Source organism: Monodon monoceros, unplaced genomic scaffold, assembly GCF_005190385.1.
Source record: "Monodon monoceros isolate NGI ecotype Baffin Bay Population unplaced genomic scaffold, NGI_Narwhal_1 Super_Scaffold_4, whole genome shotgun sequence".
NCBI classification, from domain to species: domain Eukaryota; kingdom Metazoa; phylum Chordata; class Mammalia; order Artiodactyla; family Monodontidae; genus Monodon; species Monodon monoceros.
In genome coordinates, this window is record NW_021703781.1 from 35577075 (window position 1) to 35592005 (window position 14931).

The following is a 14931-nucleotide window of genomic DNA, read 5'->3' on the forward strand; positions in this document are numbered from 1 at the left end:
GATGCATTTAAAACACAACATTGTAAAGCAATTATACTCCAATAAAGATGTTTAAATAAAAATTCAAGAGAAAAAAATGATTTTTATTAGATTAAAAAATTTGGATGAAATAAAATTTGGATAAAGAAGTAGAGGCATGAAAAAGTATATAGAACCCTTTTATGATTTGAATGTTTCAGTACAGGTCTTTGAAGCTAGCCATAATGTTGTATACTCTTTAGTCAGAAAACGTGCATTCTGTAGTGTACCAATTGAACTTTTAAAAGTTTAGTATCTTCATTTCACTCTGGCTGGGAGCCTAATGGGTTCTTGGGTATAGAAGGTTATCACATTTCTCCTTTTCCTCTCTTCTATTAGGCCTGAAGTACCCAGTCTGCTTTTCTTTCCCAGTGTACCTGCCATCACCTGCTCTATCCCTTGTGGTTCCATTCCTTTCTGTTTCCCAGTCCCTGCCCCACTGCCCTAAAGATTTGCCTATTCTCATTCCCTAGCTATTTCATTGTTAGATTTGAAGACAAGTTTTCGGAGGACCTTTCATATTTAAGTGTTTTTATTGCTTGTCATTGGACACGAAGGAGGGATAATTTCAAACAATGAGGTGCTGCGTTCTGGAACAGTGCTTTTCAACCTGCTTAGTTTTAACATCATTGGGTCCCTGAAACTCACCCCTATTCTTATTGCTCAGTTTGAAAACCATTGGTTTTTATTCCATGAATGTGTTCTTAGGAACTTTTGTATAACTTGCGTTATTTAATATACTCAAATTTGAAATGACTCTTATTTAGTGCTCATGTAGTTCAAAAGCACTTACCTAGTGCATGAATCACCTTTAACTTTTCCCAACCCCACGGTGTCATTCCCTTCCCTTCCTGACCCAACCCTCTTGAGAGGATTTTTCTATAGGTTAAGTATTCCTGTTGCTTTTTAAAATCCAGGAAATGCTTGTTAGGCTATACTTTTGGTAAAGGAAACAGTCTCCCCCTACTTTCGTGTTTAATAAGTCTATATTTGCATTTACCAAGTACTTACTAGAACTGAAATAACAAGACCTGAGTTTACCTAACTGGGGCACTTGTGTGGCTTGGCAAGTCACGTAAACAAATGGGGCAGTTGAACTGAGGATCCATTGAATTAAAATGATTTTCATCTTCGTCTTGGCTTTTGCTTTAAAACAAGATGTACCAGAAGGATTGTTTGGACTTTACAGTGAGAAGATATCATAGAGCATTTTTTATTAGGGCAGTAGTTTTTTTTAAAATTTATTTTATTGAAGTATAGTTGATTTACAACATTACGTTAGTTTCTGGTGTACAGCAAAGTGATTCAGTTATACATATATACAATAGTTCGCATCTGCTAATCCCAGACTCCCAATCCATCCCTCCCCCACCACCCCCTCCTGCTTGGCAACCATAAGTCTGTTCTCTATGTAAGTCTGTTTCTGTTTCATAGATAAGTTCATTTGTGTCATATTTTAGATTCCACATATAAGTGATGTCATATGTTATTTGTCTTTCTCTTTCTGACTTACTTCACTTAGTATGGTAATCTCTAGGTCCATCCGTGTTGCTGCAAATGGCATTATTTTGTTATTTTTTTATGGCTGAGTAGTATTCCATTGTATATATGTACCACATCTTCATTATCCATTCATCTGTCGTTGGACATATAGGTTGCTTCCATGTTTTGGCTGTTTAAATAGCGCTTCAGTGAACATTGGGGTATATGTATCTTTTCAAAGTATAGTTTTTGTCTGGATATATGCCCAAGAGTGGGATTGCTGGATCATATGGCAATTCTCTTTTTAGTTTTTTGAGGAACCTCCATTCTGTTTTCCATAGTGGCTGCACCAATTTACATTTATTAGGGCAGTAGTTTTTAACTCTTTGAGTCATACATTCCTTTGAGATCCTCTCTCCAACAAAATGCAATGCAGACAGTTTTGCATGTATTATTAAGTGTTATTCACACACAGTCTGAAGCCAATTCATGAGTCTTGCCGTAGGACCATTTCTAACTATGGCTTGGACTTAATAATTCTTGTCCTGAACTGAAAATGAAAAACAAATTAGTAGAAAGGACAGGTTACCAGACGTTTTCAGAATTCTTACCTCGTAGCTGGCAGTGAAAAGTGTTTGTTAGTGTTGTGTTGAATATCACTTGTGATTATTTTTAGTGAGCCTTTTAAAACCAAAAGAAAAATTATTGACCACTAGAGGTGGTCAGTACAGTACAAGTAGCTCGGTCTGCAACTCTGTCTGCAACTGATTTGCTGTTTTGTTTCTCATAGCACAGGTGCAGCAGTGATCAATGGCTCTCAGCATCCATCGTCATCATCGTCTGTCAATGATGTGTCTTCAATGTCAACAGATCCGACTTTGGCCTCGGATACAGACAGCAGTCTAGAAGCATCAGCTGGACCTCTGGGCTGCTGTAGATGACTACTTGGGCCTTGTGGGGGTGGGAGGGATGGGGAGTTGTTTAGTCATTGATAGAACTACTTTGAAAACAATTCAGTGGTCTTATTTTCGAGTGATTTTTCAAAAACATAGAATTCATTTTGTAGTAAAGTAGTTTTTTTCTTAATTTCAAGTGATGTAATTTAAAACTTAAGTTGTGTTTTAAAACAGCAACAAAACTGTATTTTTGCTGTAATTAACTGTATAATGTAAACCTAATTATTTTATCATGGTTTAAAATTTTTGCATATTTGCTTTATCTTATGCTGCTGATTTTTTTTTTTACTGAATTTGTAAGATTTTGTTTATCAAAGCAACTATTATGTGGTGACTTGCCTATATCATGAATTATTTAAGATTTTTATAGTTTTTTTATTAGAATTTATTCAAATGTTTTGTTCATGATGCTATCCTTTAGGGTTATGTGCTTATCAATGAAATAACCCCAGAGGAGTGAGGGAAAATAACCTGTAGCCAGTTATATTCAGGAATAACTACTGTAAATGATGAACGTGTTAAAAAAAACCTCCAATATTTGCTACTTGCCAATTCTAATGTAGTTACAACAATTGGTAGGTAACCCTACATGAATTTTGGCAAAAGCCCCATCATCTAAATGGTAGAATAACTCAGAGCATGTCTTTGAAGATGTTGGGCATCTACCACCACCCTCCTATCCCCCATCCTACCCACCAAAAGTAAAGTAAGAGAATATGGTGTTTTCTGCAAATTTGTGGCATGCTCAAAGCTTATGATCACGTAAAGTCAAGAGGATACTTCATGAATAATACATTTCAATGGAAATAAACAGATGGTTCACCTTTACTAGCTGTGAGCCTGTTTTTATATACACTGAGTTAATCTACTCAGGCTGTAGGTCCCAGCAATGATTTAGAGTCTGGTCTTTCTCTTTCCTGCAGCCTCGGGCCCTTGGACCTATTTGGTTTCTAGAGTGTCAGTCAGTTGAGCACCAGTTCTCAGGGTGTTTCTGGCCATTTGATTCTACCTGTGGCATAATCATATTTATACTAGCTGTTGGGAGGTTCCAAAGCCTACTTAGATTTCTGTAGGTGATGTATAAAATGAGCAATATACCGTTCATCTGAAAATAGTAGCACACAGCCATATATAGGATATCATTTTCTAAGGACTGTTTCTTCACATTGAGTAGAGCAGGCATAATTGGTGGTTATTTAGTCTGAGTCTTTAATTTTTTTATACCTGATTTTCAATAAAACACACAATGTGGATGTTGAACAGTGTAAGAATGGTGCTGCTCCTGACAGTTGTATGTTAACTGTTTACATTTTATATCTGCAGAATTATTTCTCTATAACTGAATTTTTCTTAAGTAAAATGTCATTGAAGTCTCATTATATCTGAAATACGTTGTCTGTAATGCCCCAGGCACTTTTTGTTATTTTTGGAACAAGAGGCATTTCATGTAATGAACTGGGAAGTGCATACTTAAGTAAGCTAAAGGTTCTAGGCAGAAAGCCCAATGGAATTAATGACCAGCAGGAGCAAGAACTGGTGCGGCTCAACGTGCAGCGTCTGAAAGTCCACTTGGCATGTTATTCATATATTCAGTGCAAAATTCGTTTTGAGTAAGGTATTTTAGGTCATTGTTAATGTGCAATATTTAGGATTAAAATACATTAATAGCCATTTTATATGCTTTGAAATAGTAAGTTTGTCTTTGATGGTTTAAAGTGATGATTTCTAGCCTCTTTTGAAGTTGGCAGCCTTTTTATTAACCCCTTTTCTACTGATATGACAGGGTACATTAATTAGGCAAATTAAAGTTTTAAGACTATAACACCTCTTGAATTGTAGAAACAGGATTGGATTTACAATTTCAGAAGAAATTTGAGCATGAATGTGTTCCTAGTTTTTATTAGTTTGACAGTTAACTAGCTTTATTTCTATAGGATAGATTATTTCACTATTGCACTTTAACAACTGACATGCTCTCAGAAGATTCCCTTATTTTCTGTTTCCTCGCTGATAAGCCATCTCTTGATACAGATTTTGGTTAAGCAAGGAAAACCAAGTGTTGTTACAGTATTGTTTGTTGTAAATGCCAGCTCCCACTTGCCAACCAGCATGTTTCAGTTGATCAGAGAAAATCAACTCTTATTAGTCATGTAGACTAAAATACTTGTTATATCCTGAAAACAAAGTCTAAGTGTTGCGTGTCCTGGGTTTTTAAAAATGCAATAGCTAAATACAACCTTCCCTCTTCTCTTAACTGTATTAAATTAAAAATGTGCTAGTTCTTTGTATTTTGAACCTTTAAAAACATCTTAAACATTTTTTTAAAGAAATTTACAAATAAGATTTCTGTCAAGCAGTACTTACGTAAAGCCACTTTGCTTATCTTATAACTTTGTTTTTTCAACTTTATATACTTAATATACCCATGGTCTTACTGTCAGAAAATTACTTTGACCAAGATATACTGTTTATAGGTTAGGAAAGAGACAATAATTCTTTCTACATATTTCTTCCTGGTTACTGTTCTGTTACCCTCTAATATAAACTATTTGTTAAATGATTGTGTTGTTGGGATTGCTTAATTATAATAGACATAAACAAAGCATCTCAACTCTTCATACTGTTCGCTGAACAGTTCTTATTTTGTTACACACCCTCGGCTGCTGATTGCTCCTGGTATGCACTCTTCCAAGTTGGTAAAGGTACAGTGCATTCACACCAGACTTCCTAAGAGAAATGCCAGCCTCTTAAGTGAAAAGGCTACCATACAAACCCCTTAACGATATCAAGAAGCTTGATTATATGTAAAGCAGCAGACTTTCTCATAAGCCCTTTCATTATTTTGTTCCATGCTAATCCTGCTGTGTTGTCTAAAAAGGTAAAGGTGAAGAGGACATGGATGATCTGATAGTGAAAGCAGCAGCAGGCAAGTGAAGCCGTTTGGGGTTACAGATAAGACTTGGTGTACACTGTCGGCCAGTATGTGCTACACTATGAAGATGTAACTACTCATTGTTGCCTAGGCACAAGCCTGGACAACATTTTGAGGTAAAAACATAGTCTATTTTCAAAAATACTGTTGTAGTTTGTTTGTGAGTGTTGTTCATTAGTCACACATTAGCTGTATAGTGAATGCATGATGCCCCATGACCCCAGTAAACTCTTAACCGGTAGAAAAACCAAACACTACTGTTCTGTCATTAGCAGACCTCTTAAATGTTGCCTCCGGATCCTTTACATTTTAGTATACAATGTTTAGAAACATTGTTTCTACTGATCTCTCTTAGGTTTTTCCCGAATCAGAGGAAACTAATTTTTCCTTAATAGCAAGCAAGATGAAGATGTATAAGGGCATTGAAGCAGAAATGTGTAGTTTGGGGTACGATTAGAAAACTGGTAAGGAAAACAAAAGTCCTAATTAATTTCAAACTAACTGCTCTTAGTTAAGTGCTCTTAAGGAGAGTCTAGTAAGAGTAACACATTCTGGCCATTTCTAATTTAGATTCTCTTTGTTACTGAAACTTCTGAGAAATACTACCTGTGGATTAGTTTTGCACAATGTTTTTTTCTCACAATAACTTACAAATTAAACTAGGTTTTTATTGAACTACCTCACACTAATTTTCTATGCTTTCCCAAGTAAGCGGTTGCCCTTAACTGTTAGATCTTCACTGAGTGAATTATAAATGTGTGTTAAATACTTCATAGCCAGTGTCGACACAATACCAGTAAGTATGTAAAATATATACCTTGCATCGGTAAGAGAGACTCACCTGTAAAATCTTTCACTGTGTATCTTGGAGTATGGTGTTAGATGTGCTCGTTGGACATAATTACTGTCTGTTTTTGTAAGTAGAAACCTGCTCGTGATATCAGTCCATTCTTTACATTTTACAAAAGGAATAAATCTTAGTAAATTTTACGAAGAAATAAATTACTTTTGTAGGCCCGATATTTGGTATATTTTTGAGAAGCTCTTAATCTTTTAGCTGAATGATGAAGTTAAACTGAACTAGCTGTCTACCTGGACTGTGACATCTATTTTCTCATTATAGTTTATCCTGTTCAACAGGTTTTGAAACCTGAAACCCAAGTATCATAATTGACATTTGCTTTTCTCCCTATATGATGCCATTCCTTCTTCATTTCCTCTCTCTTCCCTGTGTTCCATTCCCTCTCCTCTCCCCTCCTCTAGACAAAACAAATGGGGCACTTTGTAGGGAATGCTGAGATAATTATTGTGGTTTTTAATCATTCATGCCCTAGTCATTAAACATGCACCACTGGAATGTAAACAATGTTATCTAGTATGTTAATTGGTTATAATATTTTAAATAAAAAAGAAAAAAGTGATATGAAAATTATGAAATTAAGAGTTTTTCATTGAAAACAAAATATAAATTTTTGATAAAAAGTTCTTCTGGGCAATTTTAAGATTTCCTATGGATTGAGATCAAAGGGGTACTAGGGCAGGTCTCTTAGATTTGGATTTTTTTTTTTTTTTTTTTTTTTTTTGCGGTACGCAGGCCCCTCACTGCTGTGGCCTCTCCCGTTGCGGAGCACAGGCTCCGGACGCGCAGGCTCAGTGGCCATGGCTCACGGACCCAGCCGCTCCGCGGCATGTGGGATCTTCCCGGGCCGGGGCACGAACCCGTGTCCCCTGCACTGGCAGGCAGACTCTCAACCACTGCGCCACCAGGGAAGCCCTAGATTTGGATTTTATACAAACTGTGAAGAGGCTAAACTATCACCCTGGTTTTCTCGTTTACCTACTCTTGCTTTTCTGGTGTTTGAACTTGCTAGAGAAACATTATTTTAAAAAGGGAATTTGCTTCAATGCCCTTAACCTATAGTTCTTTGTAACCATGTGAGAGAGCAGCCACCATGGCCACTTGGCACGAATAAGTATTTTAAAAGGATCTGTTTCAAAACAAACCAGGGATTTCAGCTCTGAGCGCATTTCCAGCTTTGCCATGCAGGTGTTCTCTTTGCCTACACTGGGCAGGCTGCTATGTGGGTGTCAGGGTCTGTCGCTGCATGTGCCCAGTCTCCATGTGGTGACACTCCTCCATCTTGCTCAACTCTTGCTCTAGATAACGCTCATATCCATGAGGGTCCCACCCCCCTCGCCTGCATTCATGCTTCCCTGCTCTGAGGAAAGGATAGCCTGGGCCAAGCTTCTGCCTGACCACTGCTGCTCCATCAGCTGATGTGATTGCCAACCTGGTGCTCTCTGCCTCATCACAGTCAAGGAAGAGGCCTCCAGTGATAGACTGGGTGGCAAGAGCAGACATCCGTGTGGATTGTTGAGTTAATTTAATTTCCACCCAGCCATAATACCCTAGTGACACCAAATAAAATGGAGTAAGTAATGCATTCTTGTTAATTGAGGTACTACATTTATTTTACTGTTGCTCCTCAAAAGGTCCATTGACTTTATGTGAATGAAAATTGATTTGTACTGGTTTTGTGGTTTGAAATTTTTTTATTTAGCTTTTATAGCTAATACACCAATGTGTCTTTGGACTTCATTTGAAACTAAGATACTTCAAATATGCTCTGTAAAGTTAGACTTCTAACATATTTCATTTACAACATCCTGTTGTCTCTTTTCCTGCTTTGGTAGTTAGTAATATATTTCATTTAATTCCATCAATTAATGTGTGCGTATATGTCTAAGACCCTATGTTAGAAGCTGGAAGTGAGGAGTGATCTAAAAATGGATGACACTCAGAGTCTAGGCAGCCTGATTGAAGTAAGTGTTGTGTGAGGAACAAAGACCATGCTGAAGGGACACAGGGAAGGACTGATTAGAGGAAATGAGGGTTTCGCAGAGGAGGCATATTTTTTAAGGCATTTTTGGAGAGGAAGGGTATTCCTAGGTAGAGAGAAAGGCAAGGAGTGAGGAATGGTCTGGCGGTGTGTGAATGTAAAGAGAGAATGTGATGGGAGATAAGACTGAAAAGTTGACGATCAGAATTGAAACGTTTTGAAGAAATTGTCATCATTTTAAAGGCAGTAGGAACTACTGGTTTGTGAGAAAGAGGAGTTAATATGATCACACCTTTGTTTTACGAGGGTCACTGACAGTGGGATCAGGTCTGGTTAGACGAGGCATGGAGATTGGTGACTGGGAAGCCAGATACTTTGTTCATATTGAGAATGGAAAATTGGGGACTCAGATTGCCATAACATAAGTGAAGTTGCCAAGATTAGCATTTGGGGCCAGTTGGTCAGCACACAAGAGATTGTGCAGGGAAAACATATTCAGTGTATTTTACGGTTTGTACATCACAGTTCATGACAGAACACACTTCATGTATGGCATCAGCTTGCCACTTAGTATTTCAGGAGTGGAAGGAAAGGAAAGATTGCTCCCTAACTGCCTGTAGACCTCTCCGGTCTTGTAGTCCCTTTCCTCGTGAGGTCTGCGTCATCCCCTTGTGTGGTCTGTGCACCATTTTCACTAGTGTCATTTTGTGGACAGAGGGAAAAGATAGGGGATTCCTGTTGGATGTAACATCAGTAAGACTGCTAGAGTTACCCGGACAGGTGGGGGCATAGTTGTGATTGCTGAGGATTGAGTGGGTAGTGAAGCAGTAGTAAAAACAGTACTTTCAAAAAGTTGGCAGGAAATATAAAGAAACATGACAGTGTCTTGAGGGGTAGATTGAGGGGTCAGAACACGTTAAAAGGGAGAATTTAAAAGCACATGTGCCTTAATGAGACAAGGTCCTGGAGAGGGTGGGATCTACTGAATCCTATGGATCCAGACTAGCCTGAGTTCCAGATGGAGAGAGTGGGCAACCTTGGACAAATTTCAGCTTTGCTGAGCCTGGTGCTGCTTCGTCTGTCACAGGATGGGAGATAGTCTGTCACAGGGCTGCTGAAATGATTTACTTCGTGTACTTTTATCAAAATAATTAGTGTAAAGCAAATATAATTGTTGACTTCAGCCTTGGAAAGGAATAGAAATGGTTTAAGATAATGGAGAAATGTTGCAGAGAAAGGGAGGAATTTTGTGTGGTCCCCCATCTGAGAACTTATATACATGCTGACCCCCAAGTCACCCTCTTCATCGCTAGTAGTCCCAATTTTCATGTGGTTGGTAAGAATAATTCTCACTTGAGAGACATGCCTCAAAATCAGTGTTGAGGGTTGTTGCTGTTGTTTTTTCTGAGAAGCAGAATTAAACATTGTTTTGATTCTGTTTCATATATCATTCCTGCCATTCAGTTCATTCCAGCTGAACCTCCTCCATGGCATATACTTTACATCTTTGTGCACATTACTCCCGCCATTTGCCCATTTGAAATCCTCATTGCTGAAGGCCCACGTTTGATAATTTCTCCTCTGATAAACTTTCTCTGCAAGGACTTTTTATTTCATGTCCCCATTGCATGTTTCCTTTAATTTATTCGTTCATGCACTCCCCATTTTGTTCCACAGAGAATACAAGACAACAACGTGCTGTATGTCTTTTCCTTTTGTTCTGTGAGGGCATCCTGTGTGCTAATCTACTGATGCTTCGCCTTGGAATCCCTTGGATGGAAGAGCCTGTCTTACTCCTAGATCACGATGACTGGGAAGTAGGCATTCAATCAATATTGGTCTGGGTAAGCTAATGACTAGGACTACCTTCTACACCGTTTCTATCCTCTGAAATCCAGTATTCACTGCCTTCAAAATCTGGCATAAGGAAACTGCATACAGCACTATGAAATTGCTGTAGTAATGTGAGCATGTGCTCTGACACCAGATACCTAAAGTAGAATCCTGGCTTCACACTAGTTGCCTCACCTACAGCAAGTTGCCTAAACTCTTGATGGCTCTGTTTTCTCAGACGGGTTTAGAGGGAGAAGGTGATTCTGATACAGAAATAGAACTATGAGGGGGATGGTTTTTCTACAAGCTTCCCAAGATGATTCTGATATGGCCCGTCCATTTGTTACCAGCTGCCTTGGAGAACTAAATACCAAATCCTCCACCGGGAGCAGTGACAAATGGGAGACAGCGTGCAGCAAAGAATGAGGTAGGTCATGCTCCAGGGTGTTATTAAGAAGGGAACTGGGAAGGTACCAGGAGACTGCTGATGGAGCCCAGAAAGGGAGGAGGAAGTGGAGGAGGGACAGACCATGCTGCCAAAGTGGTTATCATGCCCCCGCCCTCCCTAAAACCCTTCAAGGACTCAATACCTAGCAGTGATGCCCCAAGTTTGTTGCACTGAACACTAGTTCTGTATTGAATTAGTAGCAGTATTCTTGGAGAGCTTACTCTATGCCAGGCACTTAAGTGCTTTGACTGTATGAGCTCACAGTTTTTACAACAACTTTATGAGGTAAGAACTGTTACTCTCCCCTCCTATTATATGATCAAACTGAGGCACAGAGATGCTGAGTAACTTGCTCAGGGCTACACAGCCAACAATGCAGTGGGGCTAGGATCTGAATCTGGGTAGTCTGCCTCCGTTTTCACTCTAACCACTGTGCTCTACTGCCTGAGAAATCATATGTGAATAAAGCGTTTTGTGTTCAAATAAATCTGGGGCTGCTAACTAAAGGTAAGCATGTTCATCATTTTTCAGGACTTCTCAAAGAGTTCGGTATGCATTTCCATAAACCTACCTCAACTGTGTCCCCGTCCTCCATCTTCCTATCTCCTCTCTCCGAAGCCAACCCCTCCACTTTCCTTATCTTTTTTCAGACTTGCCTCTCCTCATTATTGCCTTTTCTTCCTCACCAGTCTCTCCCTCTCTGCTGGATCATTCTTGGCAGCATACAAGCATGCTCTAGTAATCCCCTTCTTTAAAAGCTCTCCCTTGCCCCCTCCACTTTACCACCCTATTTCTCTGCTCCCATTCACATCTGCACTTCTGGAAAGACTGGTCTGGGCACAGTGTCTGCCCTTCACCTCTCATTCAGTCTTCAGTCCATTACTGTCTAGCTTCTGGCCTGTCAACACTACTCCACGTGGCCTGGACCACACCAGTAGTTCCCTGACTAAATTCCCTGCTGCTACTCCCTCCTGCCCCCAAATTCATCCACTGGCCACCAGGGGCCAAAGGAGTCTTGTTGAATGCAAGCCAATTCATGTCTGTTTATTTAAAGCACTTGAATGCCTTCCTATATCCCTTCAAATAAAAATAACTCTACCATGGGAGACAGGGCCCTACACGGTCTGGCCCCTGCCTGATTCTAGCCCTGTCCATCTCCCACCATGCCAGCAAGGATGCTGGCACTCACGTAACTTTTATAGCTCTTCTCCTTCTGTCTGCGGCTGTCTGGTTGCATGACTGCCCCTTCCTGTCCTTCAGTCTCAGTTCTGTCACAAAGGGACAGTGTCTCATGTGAGACAGCTCCCAGCTAAGTAGATATGACAGTTACTCCACCACTGCTGCTGCCACGTCTTGCTGTCCCTTTGTGATGGAACTACGTAGGATACTGGGAGAACTCTCCAGGGGGCTGGGGCCCTGCATCAAAAGGAGGGGGATATTCTTACTGACTCCATTTATTGCCCACAGATCACGGAGCCTGGTTATGTGGACTCCATTCTGAAGCCTGTTTACTGTGTGGAGTGAACACGGTTCATGCCTGGTCTGTTATTCCACCAGCCAGGTAAAACAAAGAATATCTCTCCCTCTGTTTTTCTGTCTCTGCCTCTCTTTCATACACACACATCCCTAAAACTGTATTCTAACTTCTTAAAAAAGGGACATTTGCCAGTCTTTTAAAATAAGCCAACTCCCTTTTTTTCAGTATGAGACTTAAAATTTCCAGTTTTTCTTTAGAGTCAAACACAAATTTTAAAACACTTTTGAAGTAATTTGGGAGCAGAATCCTAGATTTTCAATTTTCCACTATTGCATGGTTGATTCATCCATAATTTGACAATTTTTAGTAAGTTGCCTTTACTGAGAGCATTCATGTAGGTTTTCAAAAAATTGATTCCCTGTCTTTTCACACTTATAATTCATTGGTTTACTTATTATTTTAAAATTTAAGGATTTATTGTTATTAACCCCTTAATTTCTAAACTCTGATTACAGAATTTAGTGACAGGCTTCAAGAGGTCTCTGAAAGCTGAATTTTTAGTATATGTGGTTATTTTTCTTCAGAGGGTCCATAGGCTTCATCAGATTCTCAAATGTATTTTTTTAATTGAAGTACAATGTTATTTTAATTACTGCTGTACAGCAATGTCAGTTGTGTGTGTATATATATATATATACACACACACACACACACACACACACACACATACACATTCTTTTTTTATATTCTTTCCCATTATGGTTTATCATAGGATATTGAATATAGTTCCCTGTGCTAGACAGTAGGACCTTGTTGTTTATCCATTCTGTATGTAATAGTTTGCATCTGCTAATCCCAAACTCCCACTCCATCCCTCCCCCAACCCCCTCCCCCTTAGCAACCACCACTCTGTTCTCTATGTCTGTGATTCTCTTGTTTCTGTTTCATAGACAGGTTCATTTGTGTCATATTTTAGATTCTATATGTGATATCATACATTTGTCTTTCTCTTTCTGACTTAGTATGATAATCTCTAGTTGCATCGGCTTATTAAATATTAAATGATGTCATTACAGTAGGTACAACTTGAATCCACAGGTTTGGGGACAGGTTCTGTAAATGCAACTCAACTGGGAAGAATGAAGCACATGAGTACAGGGTACTGGGCCAGAGCCCCCCAGTCTCAGTGCTCAGTGTGCTTTACAGGCAGAAGTCAGTACGTTTTACAGATAGAATGGAGGGTGCTGTTAAATGGAAATTGGAGGGCAGAACGTCAGTAGACGTTCATTGCCAGCTAATTTTCAGAGAAAAATCACATTTGCAGGTCTTAGTTTTGCCAGCAGGTGGCAGATGCCGCTCATGAGCTGGTTTGGGGCAAGGACTTGGCCAGAAGCTGAGCTTTGCCACTATTAATGGCTAAGAGAAGACAGCCTCCCTTTCATCATGTGAAACCCCTTTGGTCTCTTCTGCTCTTTTGATAGCCTGGCAGCATTTTCTCTCTAGGTCAAAGTCGGCAGAATTTCAGGGCTGTGGTGAGGGAACTCAGGACCATAAAATACACTGGTGTTCCCACCAATCTCCTCCTAGCCTCAGTTTCTCCTCTGAATGGGGAGCATGCAGCTAATTCCTTTGTTACTGAGTTGTTGTGAGGAATCAGTCACTTCGTATTATTTTCTTTCTCCTTGAACAGAGGAAGGCAATATTTCACCTTCTGGGAAAGCTAGTCACCCAGCATCCGGTGCTGTGATGGCTCTGGTCCTGGGAGCAGAGGCAGGTAGTGCTCTCCACTCATCCCACCCCTCAGAGCTCTGCAAGAGAACTCGGACTGCTGGTGACGCTGAAGGCCCTCGGCAGCCACTTGTCCTCTTGGCTGGTGAGGCCAAAAGTGACCCAGCAGCAGACCAGTCATTGGCCTGCCTCACCACTGTTAGAGTTACCAGTGGGCCTGGGCCTGTAGGCTTGCACCTTATAGTGCAGAGCCAGACTTCTGGGAGCACTGAGACCCTGGCATTTAGAGGATTGCTATCACGTGATAGTGTATACCTGATTCGAGGTGGATGGGTGGTTGGGCCTGAATGACTTCTCCAGAGACGATAGTCGGAAATTGGGGCACTTTGTTGACCCCACTCCGCTCAAAACCACTGCAGTTTACGGCTGGGGTCGTGAGGGGTGATAGGTAAGGACACCATGAGCAGGAGCAAGTGATGCTGGTGCTAGCACTGCCTGTGCCCCAGAGGCCAGTCCCCTCTGCTCAGAGGTGGCTTCTTTGGTGCCCCTGAAGGCCCATCCTGTGGAGCGCTGGCCCAGGCCTGGGCTGTGTGTGGCAGGAGCCACGGAAAGGTTTTCTTGAAGGATTTACCCCCGTGGAGCCTTGAAGTCTGAGGATGAACTGGAGGACGAAGGTAAGCAGGCAGGGAAGGGAGAGGGGTTAGCACCAGCTCGAGGGGAATTTGCAAGGGAGATGGGCACAGTCTGAGGCGTCTGTGCCTGGAGGACAGAGAACAGGCACTGCCTATCACCTTGGCTCACCTTTCCTTTAGAGGCACACCTTGTCACCCTGCACACTCCCGGGGTGCAGAAGCAGGGAGTACAGCACCCTTGCTGAGCTCTGACTCACAGGCTCTGGCTTTGGAGCAGAGCTAGAGTCAAGGGAAGGAAAGCAGGTTACAGGGGAAGGCCTGAGAGGAATTCCAGGACAGACACAAGCTGCAGAGGCCCAGGTGGCTCAGAGAGGGAGCAAGCAGTGAGGTAAGCCATCCTGCCCAGAGCACAGAAGATGGAGCTGAGAGCACAGACATGTGGCTAAGTCCAGCTTCAGTGACCATGGCAACAGCTCCTCTGGGACCTTTGCACCCCACTTCTGAAGGCCCCACGCCATTCCACCCATGGGACACCTTGAGGACTCCCAACCCTGCGAGAAACAGGAGAGGTCAGTTGGTACCCTC

General features: G+C 41.0%; 1 protein-coding gene across 10 annotated transcripts in view; it reads left to right on the top strand.

The window, feature by feature from the left end:
• Positions 1–14931, top strand: part of MAPK8 (mitogen-activated protein kinase 8) — a 123892-nt gene that overhangs the window by 99706 nt on the left and 9255 nt on the right. For 3 of the 10 annotated variants that reach the window (XR_003790555.1, XR_003790553.1, XR_003790552.1), the window contains exons 12-17: positions 2296–5504; positions 7550–7820; positions 9906–10072; positions 10412–10488; positions 11977–12070; positions 14268–14915. Coding sequence is in view for 2 of the 10 variants with exons in the window: in XM_029201102.1 (XP_029056935.1) it covers positions 2296–2441 (146 nt within the window). In the remaining 8 variants the exon portion in view is untranslated. Of the gene's footprint in view, positions 1–2290; positions 6921–7549; positions 7821–9905; positions 10073–10411; positions 10489–11976; positions 12071–14267; positions 14916–14931 lie in introns of those variants that run through there. The other 7 variants (XR_003790559.1, XR_003790556.1, XR_003790557.1 and 4 more) reach the window with 7 other exon arrangements.